At 36.1% G+C, this 12776-nt stretch overlaps 2 protein-coding genes across 2 annotated transcripts in view; one reads left to right on the top strand and one right to left on the bottom strand.

The window, feature by feature from the left end:
• anxa5 (annexin A5) overlaps positions 1-1571 on the top strand; it is a 21764-nt gene extending 20193 nt beyond the window's left edge. Inside the window, exon 13 of the mRNA XM_015381818.1 lies at positions 675-1571. Within this exon, the coding sequence (XP_015237304.1) occupies positions 675-734 (60 nt within the window). The 3' untranslated portion in view covers positions 735-1571. The remainder of the gene's footprint in view (positions 1-674) is intronic.
• Positions 1572-10194: 8623 nt separating this feature from the next.
• LOC107089178 (fibroblast growth factor-binding protein 1-like) lies at positions 10195-11487 on the bottom strand. The gene is made up of 2 exons (XM_015381820.1): positions 11416-11487; positions 10195-10825 (listed from the first exon to the last, which is right to left on the bottom strand). Exon 2 carries the CDS (start codon positions 10804-10806, stop codon positions 10195-10197), a length of 612 nt encoding a protein of 203 aa, XP_015237306.1. The 5' UTR covers positions 10807-10825; positions 11416-11487.
• Positions 11488-12776: the final 1289 nt, after the last annotated feature.

Genomic DNA, 12776 nt, shown 5'->3' with positions numbered 1-12776 from the left:
TCCATCCATCCATCCATCCATCCATCCATCCATCCATCCATCCATCCATCCATCCATCCATCCATCCATCCATCCATCTTCTTCCACTTATCCGAGGTCGGGTCGAGGGGGTAGCAGCTTCAGTAGGGAGAAAAAAATAAAATAAATTTAAACTTTTATTTAAACTTTTCATTTTCAATGAGTCAATGGATTTCAATGCATTTCTATAGTTTTGTTGCAATGTTATGGTTTTCTATGTGCTGAACTTTGTTGCAGCTGTGGTTGATTTAAAGTGCTCTATAAAGTGCTCTTGATGCAAATAGTAGCAGTAATTATACACAAATTCTTGTTTGTCAACCGGAGTGGAGGCTTAAATATACAAATACACATATCAAGAATTTATCCTCCCAGATGTGAAACAGTTGTTCTGCTTCTGACAGAAAGGATGCAAGCAGTGTGAGTTTCTGTCTTCTGCTGAAGGGCACATCACCATGTGGAGAGGAGGAGCAGGAGATCCAATCATGGATCCTCACCCACACACATGTCACATTGCGAGTCATTGTTAAATCCAAAATGTCTCATGTCTCTAGAAAAAAAAAAACACACTGAAGAGAAATTGATCAATTTCAACACAAAAGGAAGAAATATTTCTGCCTGTGACTAAAAAAAGGGTTCCACATCTTTTCTTTTTGCAGGAGGACACAGCAGGGGACTACCAGAAGGCGTTGCTGTACCTCTGTGGTGGGAAGGATTAATCGTGTTTAAGGGATGAGCTGCGACAGTTCTACTCACACAGAATAAGATATCGATCCATTTTCTTCTTCCTTCTCTAATTTACTGTTGATTAAATGAATGCAAATTACAAATGAATCACCAGAAAGCATATCAGCTCTGTTAATATCGGAAACAACACACTTCAGCAGCCCCTCTTCAATGTTTAGAGGAGATGCAAGCTTGATTTTAATATGAAAAATTATATTAATTTTGTTGTAGATTATAAGGGGTTACTCTAATACAGGTCAAGTTCTCATCAATGACAATTCGGTACCTAATTTGTGCTCATTGTAAATGTTAAATTAGCCCACAAAAAAAGAATACTCCTGATCAATTATTTAGGCAACATGTCCACACCACTGCTGCTGTCATTAATTACAAATGAGATACTGATCCAGAAAAGAAAGCTAAGCCTGCTCTCAGTAATCAATACGTAATAGGAGGGCATTACACACTTGTTGACTTAAACAAGGATCTTTTCACGAAGGCCCCATGTGTTAACAATCCGTAGAAGATGACAAATGTTCCAGGTCACTGAAGCTAAACCACAGGGTGGCAGCAAAGTTTAGCATCCCCAGTATCTCACCACATTGATCTAAGGAACATAGTTTGGTTCTTTACTCAAAAATTTTTCAAATTTTATTTTATATCTTATGGAAAGATCTTAAACCAAAGTACGGTCTATTTTTTTTTCTTAAACCTGGTTTGTAAAAATCCTACCTTTTTACGTATGTCTGAATGTCCTGTTTGTCTATTTTTCCACATGTTATAGTGACTTTCAAATCTTATGTATATAACCTTTTTGAACTGTGCAATAAACAATATGAAACCCCTGCACAAGGTTTCAGTAATGCTCTCTGTCACTAAAACACCTTTTGAATTTTTTTTTCAGAGCCCTGTTGACCTCTTTTCTATACACACATATAATGCTTGGTTGATATATATGTCCTGCTCATAATACTCCAAATAAATGCCACCCCTACACCATTATGTACCCACTGCCGAACAGATCATGCTGAACGATGTTGCAGGTAGCAGATTGCTCTACACAGTATCCTCAGACTCTGTCATGTCTGTCAGATGTGATCAGTGTGAATCTGCTTTCATCTGTGAAGAGCACAGGGTGCCATTGGTGAATTTTCCAAACCTGGTGTTCTCTAGCAAATGCCAAGTCATTTTGCAGGGCTCTGGCAGTGCCTCTCCTTTTCCTCCTTGCACAAAGGCAGAGGTAGCAGTCCTGCTGCTGGGTTTTTTAGTTCTTACAGCCTCCTCCACATTTGCTGGTGAACTGGCCTGTTTCCTGGTAGCACCCCCAGCCTCTGGACACTACAACAGACACAACGACAGACACAGTAAACCTTCTTACCACAGCTCACACTGATGTGCTGTCCTGGATGAGCTGCACAACCTGAGTCAGTTGTATGGGTTGTAGAGTCTGTCTTATGCTACCATGATTTTGAAAGCACCATCAACATTCAAAAGTGACCAAAACATTAACCAGAAAGCATAGGTACTGATAAGTTAGATTTTGTTGTTTACTCTACAGCAATCCCTCACACCGAGTATGCATGAAACAATAGTAGATAGGAAAAATTCCCAATGTAATTTAATACAAAGTAGACAATAATTCTAGAGAAGACTAAATATGACAAACATCTGAATAGTGTGGTGTGCATTAAGATCCAGTGGGAGGTAAATAAATTCAGTTTTAGTTATAACTGACTGAACTGGTTTCCTTCCATCTGTCTCCTCAAGGGTGTTTTAAAGCCAGTTCCATGTTTCACCATATGTTTGGTAGCATACTTAGTTTTGGTCTGTTCTGATCAGAACACTTTCTTACACCTATTTACCTTCTATCTTCAAGAAGGTGCTGTGATCCTTGGTCTTCATGATGCTCTTCGTTCTATAATGTTTTTTTATAGAAATCTCAAAGCCACTTTCCAGATTTCTATCACCACAATAGAAATCTGTAAATAATGATTATAAAAAATGCATTGTGTTGGTTTATCACATAAATAAAAAAATACATATACAGTATATATTAGTTGTCACGTGACATGATGTGAAAAATTCAACATTTATGCTTTTTGGCAAGGCATCACATGCTTGCTTATTTTCCCATAGAGACTGCTGCTCTTTCTACAAACCACTGTGTTCAGTTTGACGTTCTCATGTTGTGATTAATGTAGTGCCGTGGGCACTTTGACTTGTGACGTGTGACTTTCTGCTTCTTTTCTGTAAAGATCATCCTCTTGTTGTGTCGTTTCAGACATGATGCAGTTTTCCCAGATTAGTTTGCTGTTATTGACTGTTTCTGCAGGCATAGCAGTTGTAAATGCTTCTTTATAGCAGCAACTTCAAAGAGAAGCGGCAACATGCAAGCATCAAAGTATATTATAGTATGTTGGGAAAAAAAATTAAGAAGAGATATTTAAAAAAGTAAAAGGTCCATTTAGGGATAATGAAATAAAACTATATCTCTAGTAAAAGCAGAATAAACATTAGATGACAGGTCCTAGGCGCTTAAGGTGCTTGTGCTGAAAGTTTGTTGCTTTCATACTAAATGTTAGTCTTTAACTAATAGAAACAACAATGTTGTTTTTTAAATAAGTTTACTTTTGGATTGATTAAGTTTCATTATCTTTAGTTCAGATTTTTAGATTTTTGGATTAAGCATCTTTATTTTCTCAAAAACCACTACCCCCTTTGTGACAACTCTAAACCCCCGATTTCTATCCGAACATAATGATATTAAAATTAATGTTTTGAGAAGGTTTTTTTCTCCATCAGTGTCAGGGAAGCTGTGTAAAAGCCTGATTAGAATCAACAAATTAATTAAGACTGGGGCAATTACTTCTGGAGAACTGCACAAAATACACCGTAAAAGTTATTTGAGATTAGTTTAAGGTGATGTACTGTAATACGATAAAATGGACTAGACAAAGTCCAGTCCTACATCCAGCTGATGATTTGTAGAAAAACTTTAAAGCTGATATCCAAAAACACTTTTCTAAAGTGACAGAGCTTGAGCTGGTAAACACCTAATAGCTCATTCTGTGAACGTGTATTTATATTTTATATAACCTTTATTATATTTTAATTTGAGATTAAAAACCTCTTTTTCAAGTGAGTAAGGCAGCAAAGTTACATAATAATACAGAGATACATTAAATTAAGTGGCATTTAAATAAAAAAATATATCAAGTAAAACAATTACAGATAATTGAGGCTGCTTCAAATTCTTTCACTTCCAACCTTAAAGCATTTAACAATAAAAACTCAGTCAGCTTCCAGTTTCTCTGTAAAAAATTCCATGCTCAAGGAGCTGCATAGCTAAAGGCTTTTGTCCCTAGTTCTGTGTGGTCAAAAGTAACAGTGAGCAACAGCTGATCGTTGGATCTCAGGGCATAAGAAGCCATGCTTTTCTGTGTACAGTAAGTGAGGTACAAATGTAAAAGGGCAGTAATCCAAGAAGGGCCTTGGAAATAAAAGTGTACCAATGAGCAATGGCAACACAAGAATAGGCCCATAAGTAACATTAACTGGGTGGGCCCCATATGAAGTACAAAACACTTCATCATTTCATCATTCTTTACCTTAAATAGACATGGATATACTTTTTTATATTCTGTTTTAAAATGAGTCTTATCAGGCTACCTTGAGTTTCACAGCCCCCCTCCTCGCCCACGCTCTCTCCATTCATCGCCTGGGCTCAATCTTCACTCACTGTAGCAGCAATGTCCACCTCTTCCTCTTTGGCTCCTAGAAAGAACGTGTTTGTTTTGGAATGTTTTTTCGTTCTCCCAGCAGATCTTCTTTGCTTTTTCTTTTCTGGAATCCACTTAAGTTCCTCTTTTTGGTATCTATCATAGCTAACAAATTGTATATAACGGTTATGCTTTTAATCCACGCTCTGGGTTACCCATAATTCCAAGTCGTATTGTAAAAAAAAATAAAATAATCAAATACATTGTTCTTTTAAGATCTTTATTTCGGTTTGAAACATATTATATGAGTGTATTTTTTACCAACCGTCTAATGAACTATACACAGTTATTAAAATAGTAATTAAAAGTACCACTGTCTGCTTTGCTATCGGTGTCATGTTTAAACGGCTCACCATCATGTTGAAATCTGCCATGTGTTGGAGTATAAATAAGGTCCCGTCAGTCAATGTAGTATCATGTGGGTATAAGAGGAGTTTTTTGCACCATTGCATCTGCAAAGAGACGTCCTAGCCTACAATTGTGTAGGGGGCCTACCAGCTGTCAGTGACAGGGCCCCTATGAGGTCGAGGGCCCCTAAGCAACTGCATACTCTGCTTACCAATAGTTATGCCATTGGCAATGTCACTGCCTTCTGGTAGAGAGGGAAGGCCATCCCACCTGAGAGTACAGGTCACAGTGATGTGTCATGACTCTACAGTTTGTGATAAACTTTAATGAAGCATGGTAAACAGAGTCCAACATTTTAAGACACGAAGAAGTAGCAATCTTATAAAAAAGGTCACCATAATCTAACACCGATAAAAACGTGGCACAGACAAGGCGCTTTTTTCACTCCAAAAAAAAAAAACATGTCTTATTACGAAAGAAGAAGCCCAGTTTAACTTTTAATTTCTTCACAAGTTTATCAATAAGAGGTTCGAAGGTGAGGGAGTCATCAATTCCAATTCCAAGGTATTTACATTCATGTACCACCTCAATGACATTCCCCTCCAGAGTGGACACTACTGACACGGTTTGAGGCACCTTCCTATGATTTGAAAACAACATTAACTTTGTTTTGTCAGCATTGAGAAATAGTTTAAGATTAATAACAAAATACTGTACAGCAACAAAGGCTTTCTGTAGAGAAATAATAGCCTGTTCAAAAGATGACCCAAAGCAATAAATAATGGTATCTTCAGCATAAAGATGCAAATTAGCATCAGAGAAATTTTGTTTAACATTGTTGATGTACAAGATAAATAGGAGGGGGCCCAAAACAGATCCTTGTGGCAAACCCTTGTGAACTGTAACAAATTCAGAACAAAGGCCCTCACATTTATACACTGGGACCTGTTTTCTAAATTATTTAATAAACCAAGCAATCGCATGCTCTGAAAGTCCAATGAGAAGTAGCCTGCATGTATATTTAATGTGTATACTTTATAGAGACAAGCTTCAATAGATTTTTACAGCTGTAGCTGCAACATGAACTGATTAAAAAAAAGTATTCTCTCAGAGGACGTTTAATACAAATGCAATTTTAAACATTTTCTATGCCTTTGCAATATTTGCTACTTTGGTTTGTTCTTTTTCATACATTTTTTTGCATTATATTTAATTTTCTGGTTGCAACATAACAATGTGAAACAGTTATATCCAGGGGTTTTAATACACACACAAAAAACCCAACTGAGCTCAAAGTAAAAACTCTAAAAAGGTACTCAAAACTCAGAATTACATGAGCACATTTTAATATTTCTGTTTTGGTAAGAGTAAGACAACTCTGACTAATATAAATGAGTCTCTTTCTGAACTATCTGTTCATCCAATAGCAGTAATTTAAAGTGAAAAACGCTGGTGTCAGATTTCAATCTCAAGTCCAAATACAGCTGCATATGGTCTTTATAAAAGCTCAGGAATCTCTTTCATGATTTTTTTTGTTCACTCATTTAATTGTAAAAATTGTGCGCCATGAATTTTATCAGCTGTAGAGCAGTGTTTGCTGCAACCAGCAACACAAACTAATCTGACATGTCATACCAACAATACATTTTTTGTGCACCTTCATTACTGTAATTCCTGTAATCCTGCTCAACTGAGGCTCTGTTCAAACCAAATGCTCATTTAGACACATACAAAGGCATTCATATGATCACTTAGGCCCCCACACACAGAGTGCCAAACCTCTTTTGTGTTGAAAAGAACTGGAGTGTGTTCCCGTTTATCTTCAGTTTGACCGACTGATATTTATCAGCCAATCAGGGGCTGAAGGCAGTCACACCACCTGTAACTCCACACTAGACTTGGACCACACACCAACACTTGTTTCTAATGTTTCAGAATATACTTTGAAGAATTTGTGGCGTGCACCTAAAAAGGCTTTTAATTTTACATAACATCTCAAGGGATTAGAACCAGAGTTGTATGAAAGCCAAAGGTTACAGAGATGCAGAATAATCGTTTGGAAGTTCTAACCAGGCCATTTCTCATGCTTAAATGCAACACAGCAAAGCAAGATTGAATAAGATTGTTAACACGCTGATAATAAAATGAAAACTGTACATTTTTTAACTTTTAAAGAAGTATTTCAAATGGGATATATTTACTAACCATGGACGTTTTATCAACGTTTGATTAAACTGTTGTTCCAGGTAATCTGCTCAGTGTGGGCCCTAATAAAAACGAATTGAAGAAGCTTGCAACACTTACACACCATCATAATAAAAAGGTAGTAATGGAGAGCACCAACACATGGAGCAAATTGCAGTGATTTTGTGGAAGCTGCCATATGATCTGCATTTGGATATTTAAATACAATTCCAGTTTGTCAAGAAGTTGGCTGAGATCATGGAGAACCTACCTGGCAGGAGACTTCTCAGACTTATCAGACTTCTCAGGAAAATGCTGGGTCTTTTTTTTTTTTTTTTTGCTATATTTGATATAGTTTAAAATAAAGGAAAAAACCCTAATAAGCAACCTCTCAAGCAGTTTCAGAGGTTAAAATGACTAACTTAAAAAAAAAACATTTCATATTTAAAATAATGAATATTTTTGGAAATGTACCAATGTTTTTTTTAATTCAATTTCAATTCATTTCCGTTTATTTATATAGCACCAATTCACAACACGTCATCTCAAGGCACTTTACAGTTCACCAGCTCATACGGTCAAATTGATTCAAAGTTGATTGCATCGACTTATTGACTTGGATGCAATACCTCAAACTAAGCATGCTTGCAGCGACAGTGGAGAGGAAAAATTCCCTTCCAACAGGAAGAAACCTCCAGGAAAACCAGGCTCAGTGTGAGTGGCCATCCGAAGCAGAGATACAAAAGCAACTGTAAAGAACCTCTCCACGGATTAATAGCACATTGTGGCATGGTCTGACTAACACCACCGAGAACTGCTGATAATTATTCACAGTGTGAGTATTTCTCTGAAACCACCCTGACCCTGGCCCTGTGTTTTCAATAATAAACATTTCTAAATCTTTACTGTTCCTGTCTACCTGCATATTTGTCTTTTTTTACCCTTTAATATGATTGAAAACACTTGAAACATTAGGCAAATGAATCTTAAATGAATACTGATGGGTGTCTTGAAATAAAAAATGAAAAACTACCTTGCCCTTGTTATATCATAAACTAACTGCAATTAACTTTTTTTTGTTAGGTCCAGCTTGTTTTCCCTATCTTCTACCTTACCTGATTACTGTCAGATAAGAAATAAAAAGTAAACCTCACAATGTTTAATTTAATCTTATAGTTGATGAACAGAGATTCCAGACTGAAAAGATAATTCTGGAACCCACTTCATCAAATTTAAGATCCAATTCTTAAAGTAAATGCTTTGAGATGGTTTTCCAGCAGCTGGATGCTTTTTTAGAGGGCTGTTACATTATCTTTAACAACCTTCCCTGCAGCATCAGTGTTATGCTTTCAGCAGGTGGCGTTTTTATAGCTTTGCCTGAAGGAAAATTCCTTCCTAAATATACTTCTGCACTTCAATGCAATCCTCCTGACTTTGTCACTGCCCTCTAATTTTCTTTCCTTTTAAGCCACATTGCTTAAGTCTTTTTTTTTTTTTCTTATCATAACAGATTTCCAACAAAGAGCAGAGCAAAGCCTGCTGAGAGCCTAAACTTGATGGATATCATCTGTGGGGATTGCGTTAGGTTTCAGCAGGAGTTCAGGATTAAATCAAGAGAAAAAGCATTACATCGTTTCCCTGTTAAAATCTCAGCATGGCCTCAGACGACTCTGGTTGGTCGAAGTCCGCCTTTTAATAACCTCTGGTTGACTTCTGAACGCTGATATTCATACTGATGTTATGGAAGCAGATTATTACTGGTAGACCAAAAGGAGACAAAGATGTTAATATGCATCCTAAAAAAATCAAAAAGAACAAGAAGTGGATCCAAACTGATGTTTATCTTTTAAAATAAAGCTTTTATTAAAATGATAAAGGTTGAATATTGATAATAAGTACAAAAATATGAGAATATCATGGGCATGAATGCTGCACACCTAAAGGCTTTTTTGAAATAGTAAATATATATATATATATATAGACTGTTGTCTAAACAATATATGTTTTCATCTTAAATTATGCTATGTCCATAGATTGAACATAACACCAAATTAAATTTATTCTTATTGACATTTTTTATTTTAAAGGCAAAGTCCTGAAAATTCCAGTTCTCTGTTTATGTTAGGTTATAGATTTAATTTTGTATGATTTAAGTGAAGTCACAGAATTTCATCTTATGCTTTAGGAACAAATCTCCAACTATAAATCCTGATTTAAGAATAAAATCCTTAATTCACCTCTGAAATAATTTTCAGCAAAACTTGTTAGTCAACCATTACACTTTGGAAAAAGATCAGTTGGGTTTTTCATTACAATATTTGCATAGAAAAAGTATTTTAATGATAACAAATCCTGCACACTTTGACATTTCTAATCTATGATACTTTGAGATGCAAAGTTAGTTTTTTTAACACAAAAACATCAAAGATATTTTTCTTACAACATCTACTGTACATAAAGACTCATTCCAACTGATTAATACAAAGCAAAGTAATGCTAAAACGCAAGCCCATGAAATTGGGTAAAGAAATGTGGTGGTCATTCATGACTTCTGGTAAAAATTTTCAAGTTTCATCACATCCTCAATTTAATTCTAGTTTTGTGGGTAATACACCTGATGGAATGGACGGGATCCTTTATCTCAGTATGTATCATGCTCAGGCTGGATTTCTGTACATGCTGGTTGTGTCCCACAGGAATCACAATCATTTAAAAGGGAATAAAATCATTAAATAAACAAACAAGTTTTGTAACAGTAAATGTTAAATTGTGTTAATGTAACATAAAACTAACTTTACAGTCATTATGTCCTCGTCAGATTTTACACTCAGATCCACATTTTATACTCAGATCGAATAATGTAATAGTTACTGTTAATCAAAGCTTGTACAAGTAATTAAAACTAAACTGACACACACACACACACATATATATATATATATATATATATATATATATGTGTGTGTGTGTGTGTGTGTGTGTTTAAATCAACTGTGTATTTGTGTATCTCAAATGTGCACTACCACATTACAAGTTTTGTCTACTGTCATTTTTTTTACATGACCACAATCTCTTATAAAGATCCAACACTTCAATACTGTAAGTCTTAATATGGTTGCAAAGCTTGACCTTGTTTCTTGTTTCAGCAATCATAATTATTCACCATGGTGGAAAAGAAGGTGCACAGACTAGACCAGGAGTCGCTGCAAAGCTCTTTGGCCAGTTTCTTGTTTTTAGGCAGGCAGGATTTGGTGCTTCTGTTTGGAGGTGTTGAAATGATGAAAGGAGAGGGTGTCACCTCCTTCTTTGAAACTACCAGTCTAAAGTGAGCGTCTCTGGGAGCATGTTTACACATGCCTGCCCTCACTAATGTGGCTTCATTATAACACAGGTTGTTTTGCTTCTTCAGAGCCCTGCTGATCTGCTTCCAGTAGAGTAAAGTGTTTGAAGCATACTGGGGACAAAGAGCTGGTCTGGCGGTATATGTACAAACAAAGCTCCTTTCTCCCTTTATGCAACTAATGAGGAGTGACAGGGGGTCTTCATCCATTGTAGTCCAGGTACACTGTGAACCATCTTTGGTGAGCAGATTACTTCGAACAGGTTTCACACGGTTGGGCCCTGATCTTTCCTTGCGCTGCGCTTTGTCCCCCTGTCCTCTACGTCCATGGCCCCTGTGACAGCTACCTAACACCATCTGATGGGAAATACAAGCAAGGACCATCAGGATGGCCATATTGGTGAGAAGAGCCATGAAATCCACAAAACAAACCCTGAAAGAGAATGAACTTAGATTAGGAGATCAGACCCTTAATCTTTAGCACTACTATTTTTAAACCTGCCATTAGATCGGCATTTTAAAAGAGATGTTGGGATACATTTCACAGGTGGAGAAAGATCATTTAAAAAATTGGTTTCATGCCTATATGGTTTCTAGAAATTAAAGGAATTATGCTAAGGTTACAAATGCATAGAGAGGACGAGTGGAAAAGGTAAATACTGCTGGTATGTAACAGAAGACTTAAAGCCAAAATCTACAGTACATGTAAAGTACAGTAAGACTTTGACAGAAAAAGTTTTGCCTCTGATAAAAAAATTATTAATCATTTTATAGAATAAATTTCTAACATTATTACATCATAACCTTAGATCGATAAAGATACATACTCAAGTTTAAGGCTCTTAAGTATGTGATATTACTGTACCAAATGAAATAAAGCTGTTGCAAATAAAAGAAAATAGCTTTATAGACATAGAAATAAAAAGAAAAAAATCTATATGAATTGGTGGCAGACTTACACAGCAAAGTTACACAGTTACACAGTTCAACAGCAAAGTTTTGGTTAAATGTGATTAAACTTACCTATAATTTTCAGAGCAAGATTGGTTTGCTGTCCCGTTTGAGCTCTAACGTCTTTCCTTCAGATGTCAAAAGTCTGCTGCATAATCAGCCCTCCCCTTCCTACACACCCACATACCTCGCCCCCATGCATGCATGCATGAAAATCAAGTACGTCATTGTAATCGGGGTTTGCCACTTGAATTGCCAAATATTGCTCCTTTTCTCCGACTGAGGGGAGTACATGCACCTCAGCACAGAGAGCTGAGAAACCTGAGACGGTGTCTCAGTGTCTCCACTAACACGTACTTTGGGAGAGTTCTGTTTTTAAAATGCATTGTTTTTGCAATAAAGATTGTATTTTCAAGAAGAGCTGAAACTTACATGCTTCACTTGAACATCTTTGCTGTGTGGTGAAAGTAGAACGTTGTATTTTAAAAGTTCTCAGATGTCCTGGCAGGTGAGAGATGTTTGGCCAATTTGGCAGGTAGGTGGGTGTGTCTAAAACCTTTACACTTTGAGATTCATTGCTCCTTAGTTTACTTCTTTATGCTGTTTTATGAACCATGAAGGTTATTGAGTTTTGTAGTTTGGAGAAGGATTCATGTCCATTGAACTTTTTGACATTTTGTCGTATTGCAACCACAAAACAATTTAATAGGATTTTATTTGACAAATTAACATAAGGTACTGCATAATGCAAAATAAGAGTCAATCTGATAAAGTTGCTGATTTGTCTGATACATCAGGCTAGATCCACATGTTCATATTTTCATGCTTCTATGTTTTTCAGCTGCTTTCAGAGATGTACTTTTCCTCTTACGTGCCTTATAATTTTTATGTTGTTTTTTTGTGTTTTAGTGTCCTGACAAAATGTTATGGGTCTATAATTACAATAACAATGCTCGATTACTATTGGGTACAAACACTTGTAGCTTTTGTTTGGCCCTTCTGGACCATGCATCTACAGCCAGATCGAAACCAGTCTGTAAGTATAGGACATGGCTCTTGGAGGTTTTCCTTAAGCAGTTAATGTGCTGCATGTTATTTTGGAGCCTTTTTAGCCAATGCTTCTTTTCTAAGATGAGGAACAGAAACCAACCAATAAATGTAAAGTGAAAAACCATTTCATGAACCAGAAACCAAATAGTTTCAGGTAAATTTATGTAAATGTTGCTGTTATCCATTTAAAATAAATATACATATACAGCAAATAATTTGCAAAAGTTGTTTCTGTACTGGCTCTTAGGTCAAATGGCTGTCATTGACAGCACATAGGTGTCGAATGATAAAACAAGAAGCATGGTGAAGGCTGCTTTTTAAAGACAATTATTATTTCTTTTGTTTTTGACAAAAACATTTTCTGAAATAATCATCCATCCATC

This window comes from Cyprinodon variegatus, unplaced genomic scaffold, assembly GCF_000732505.1.
Source record: "Cyprinodon variegatus isolate N-32 unplaced genomic scaffold, C_variegatus-1.0 Scaffold242, whole genome shotgun sequence".
In the NCBI taxonomy this organism is placed as follows: domain Eukaryota; kingdom Metazoa; phylum Chordata; class Actinopteri; order Cyprinodontiformes; family Cyprinodontidae; genus Cyprinodon; species Cyprinodon variegatus.
Note: the sequence above shows the minus strand (reverse complement) of the source record. Positions and strands in the feature narration are given on the sequence as shown.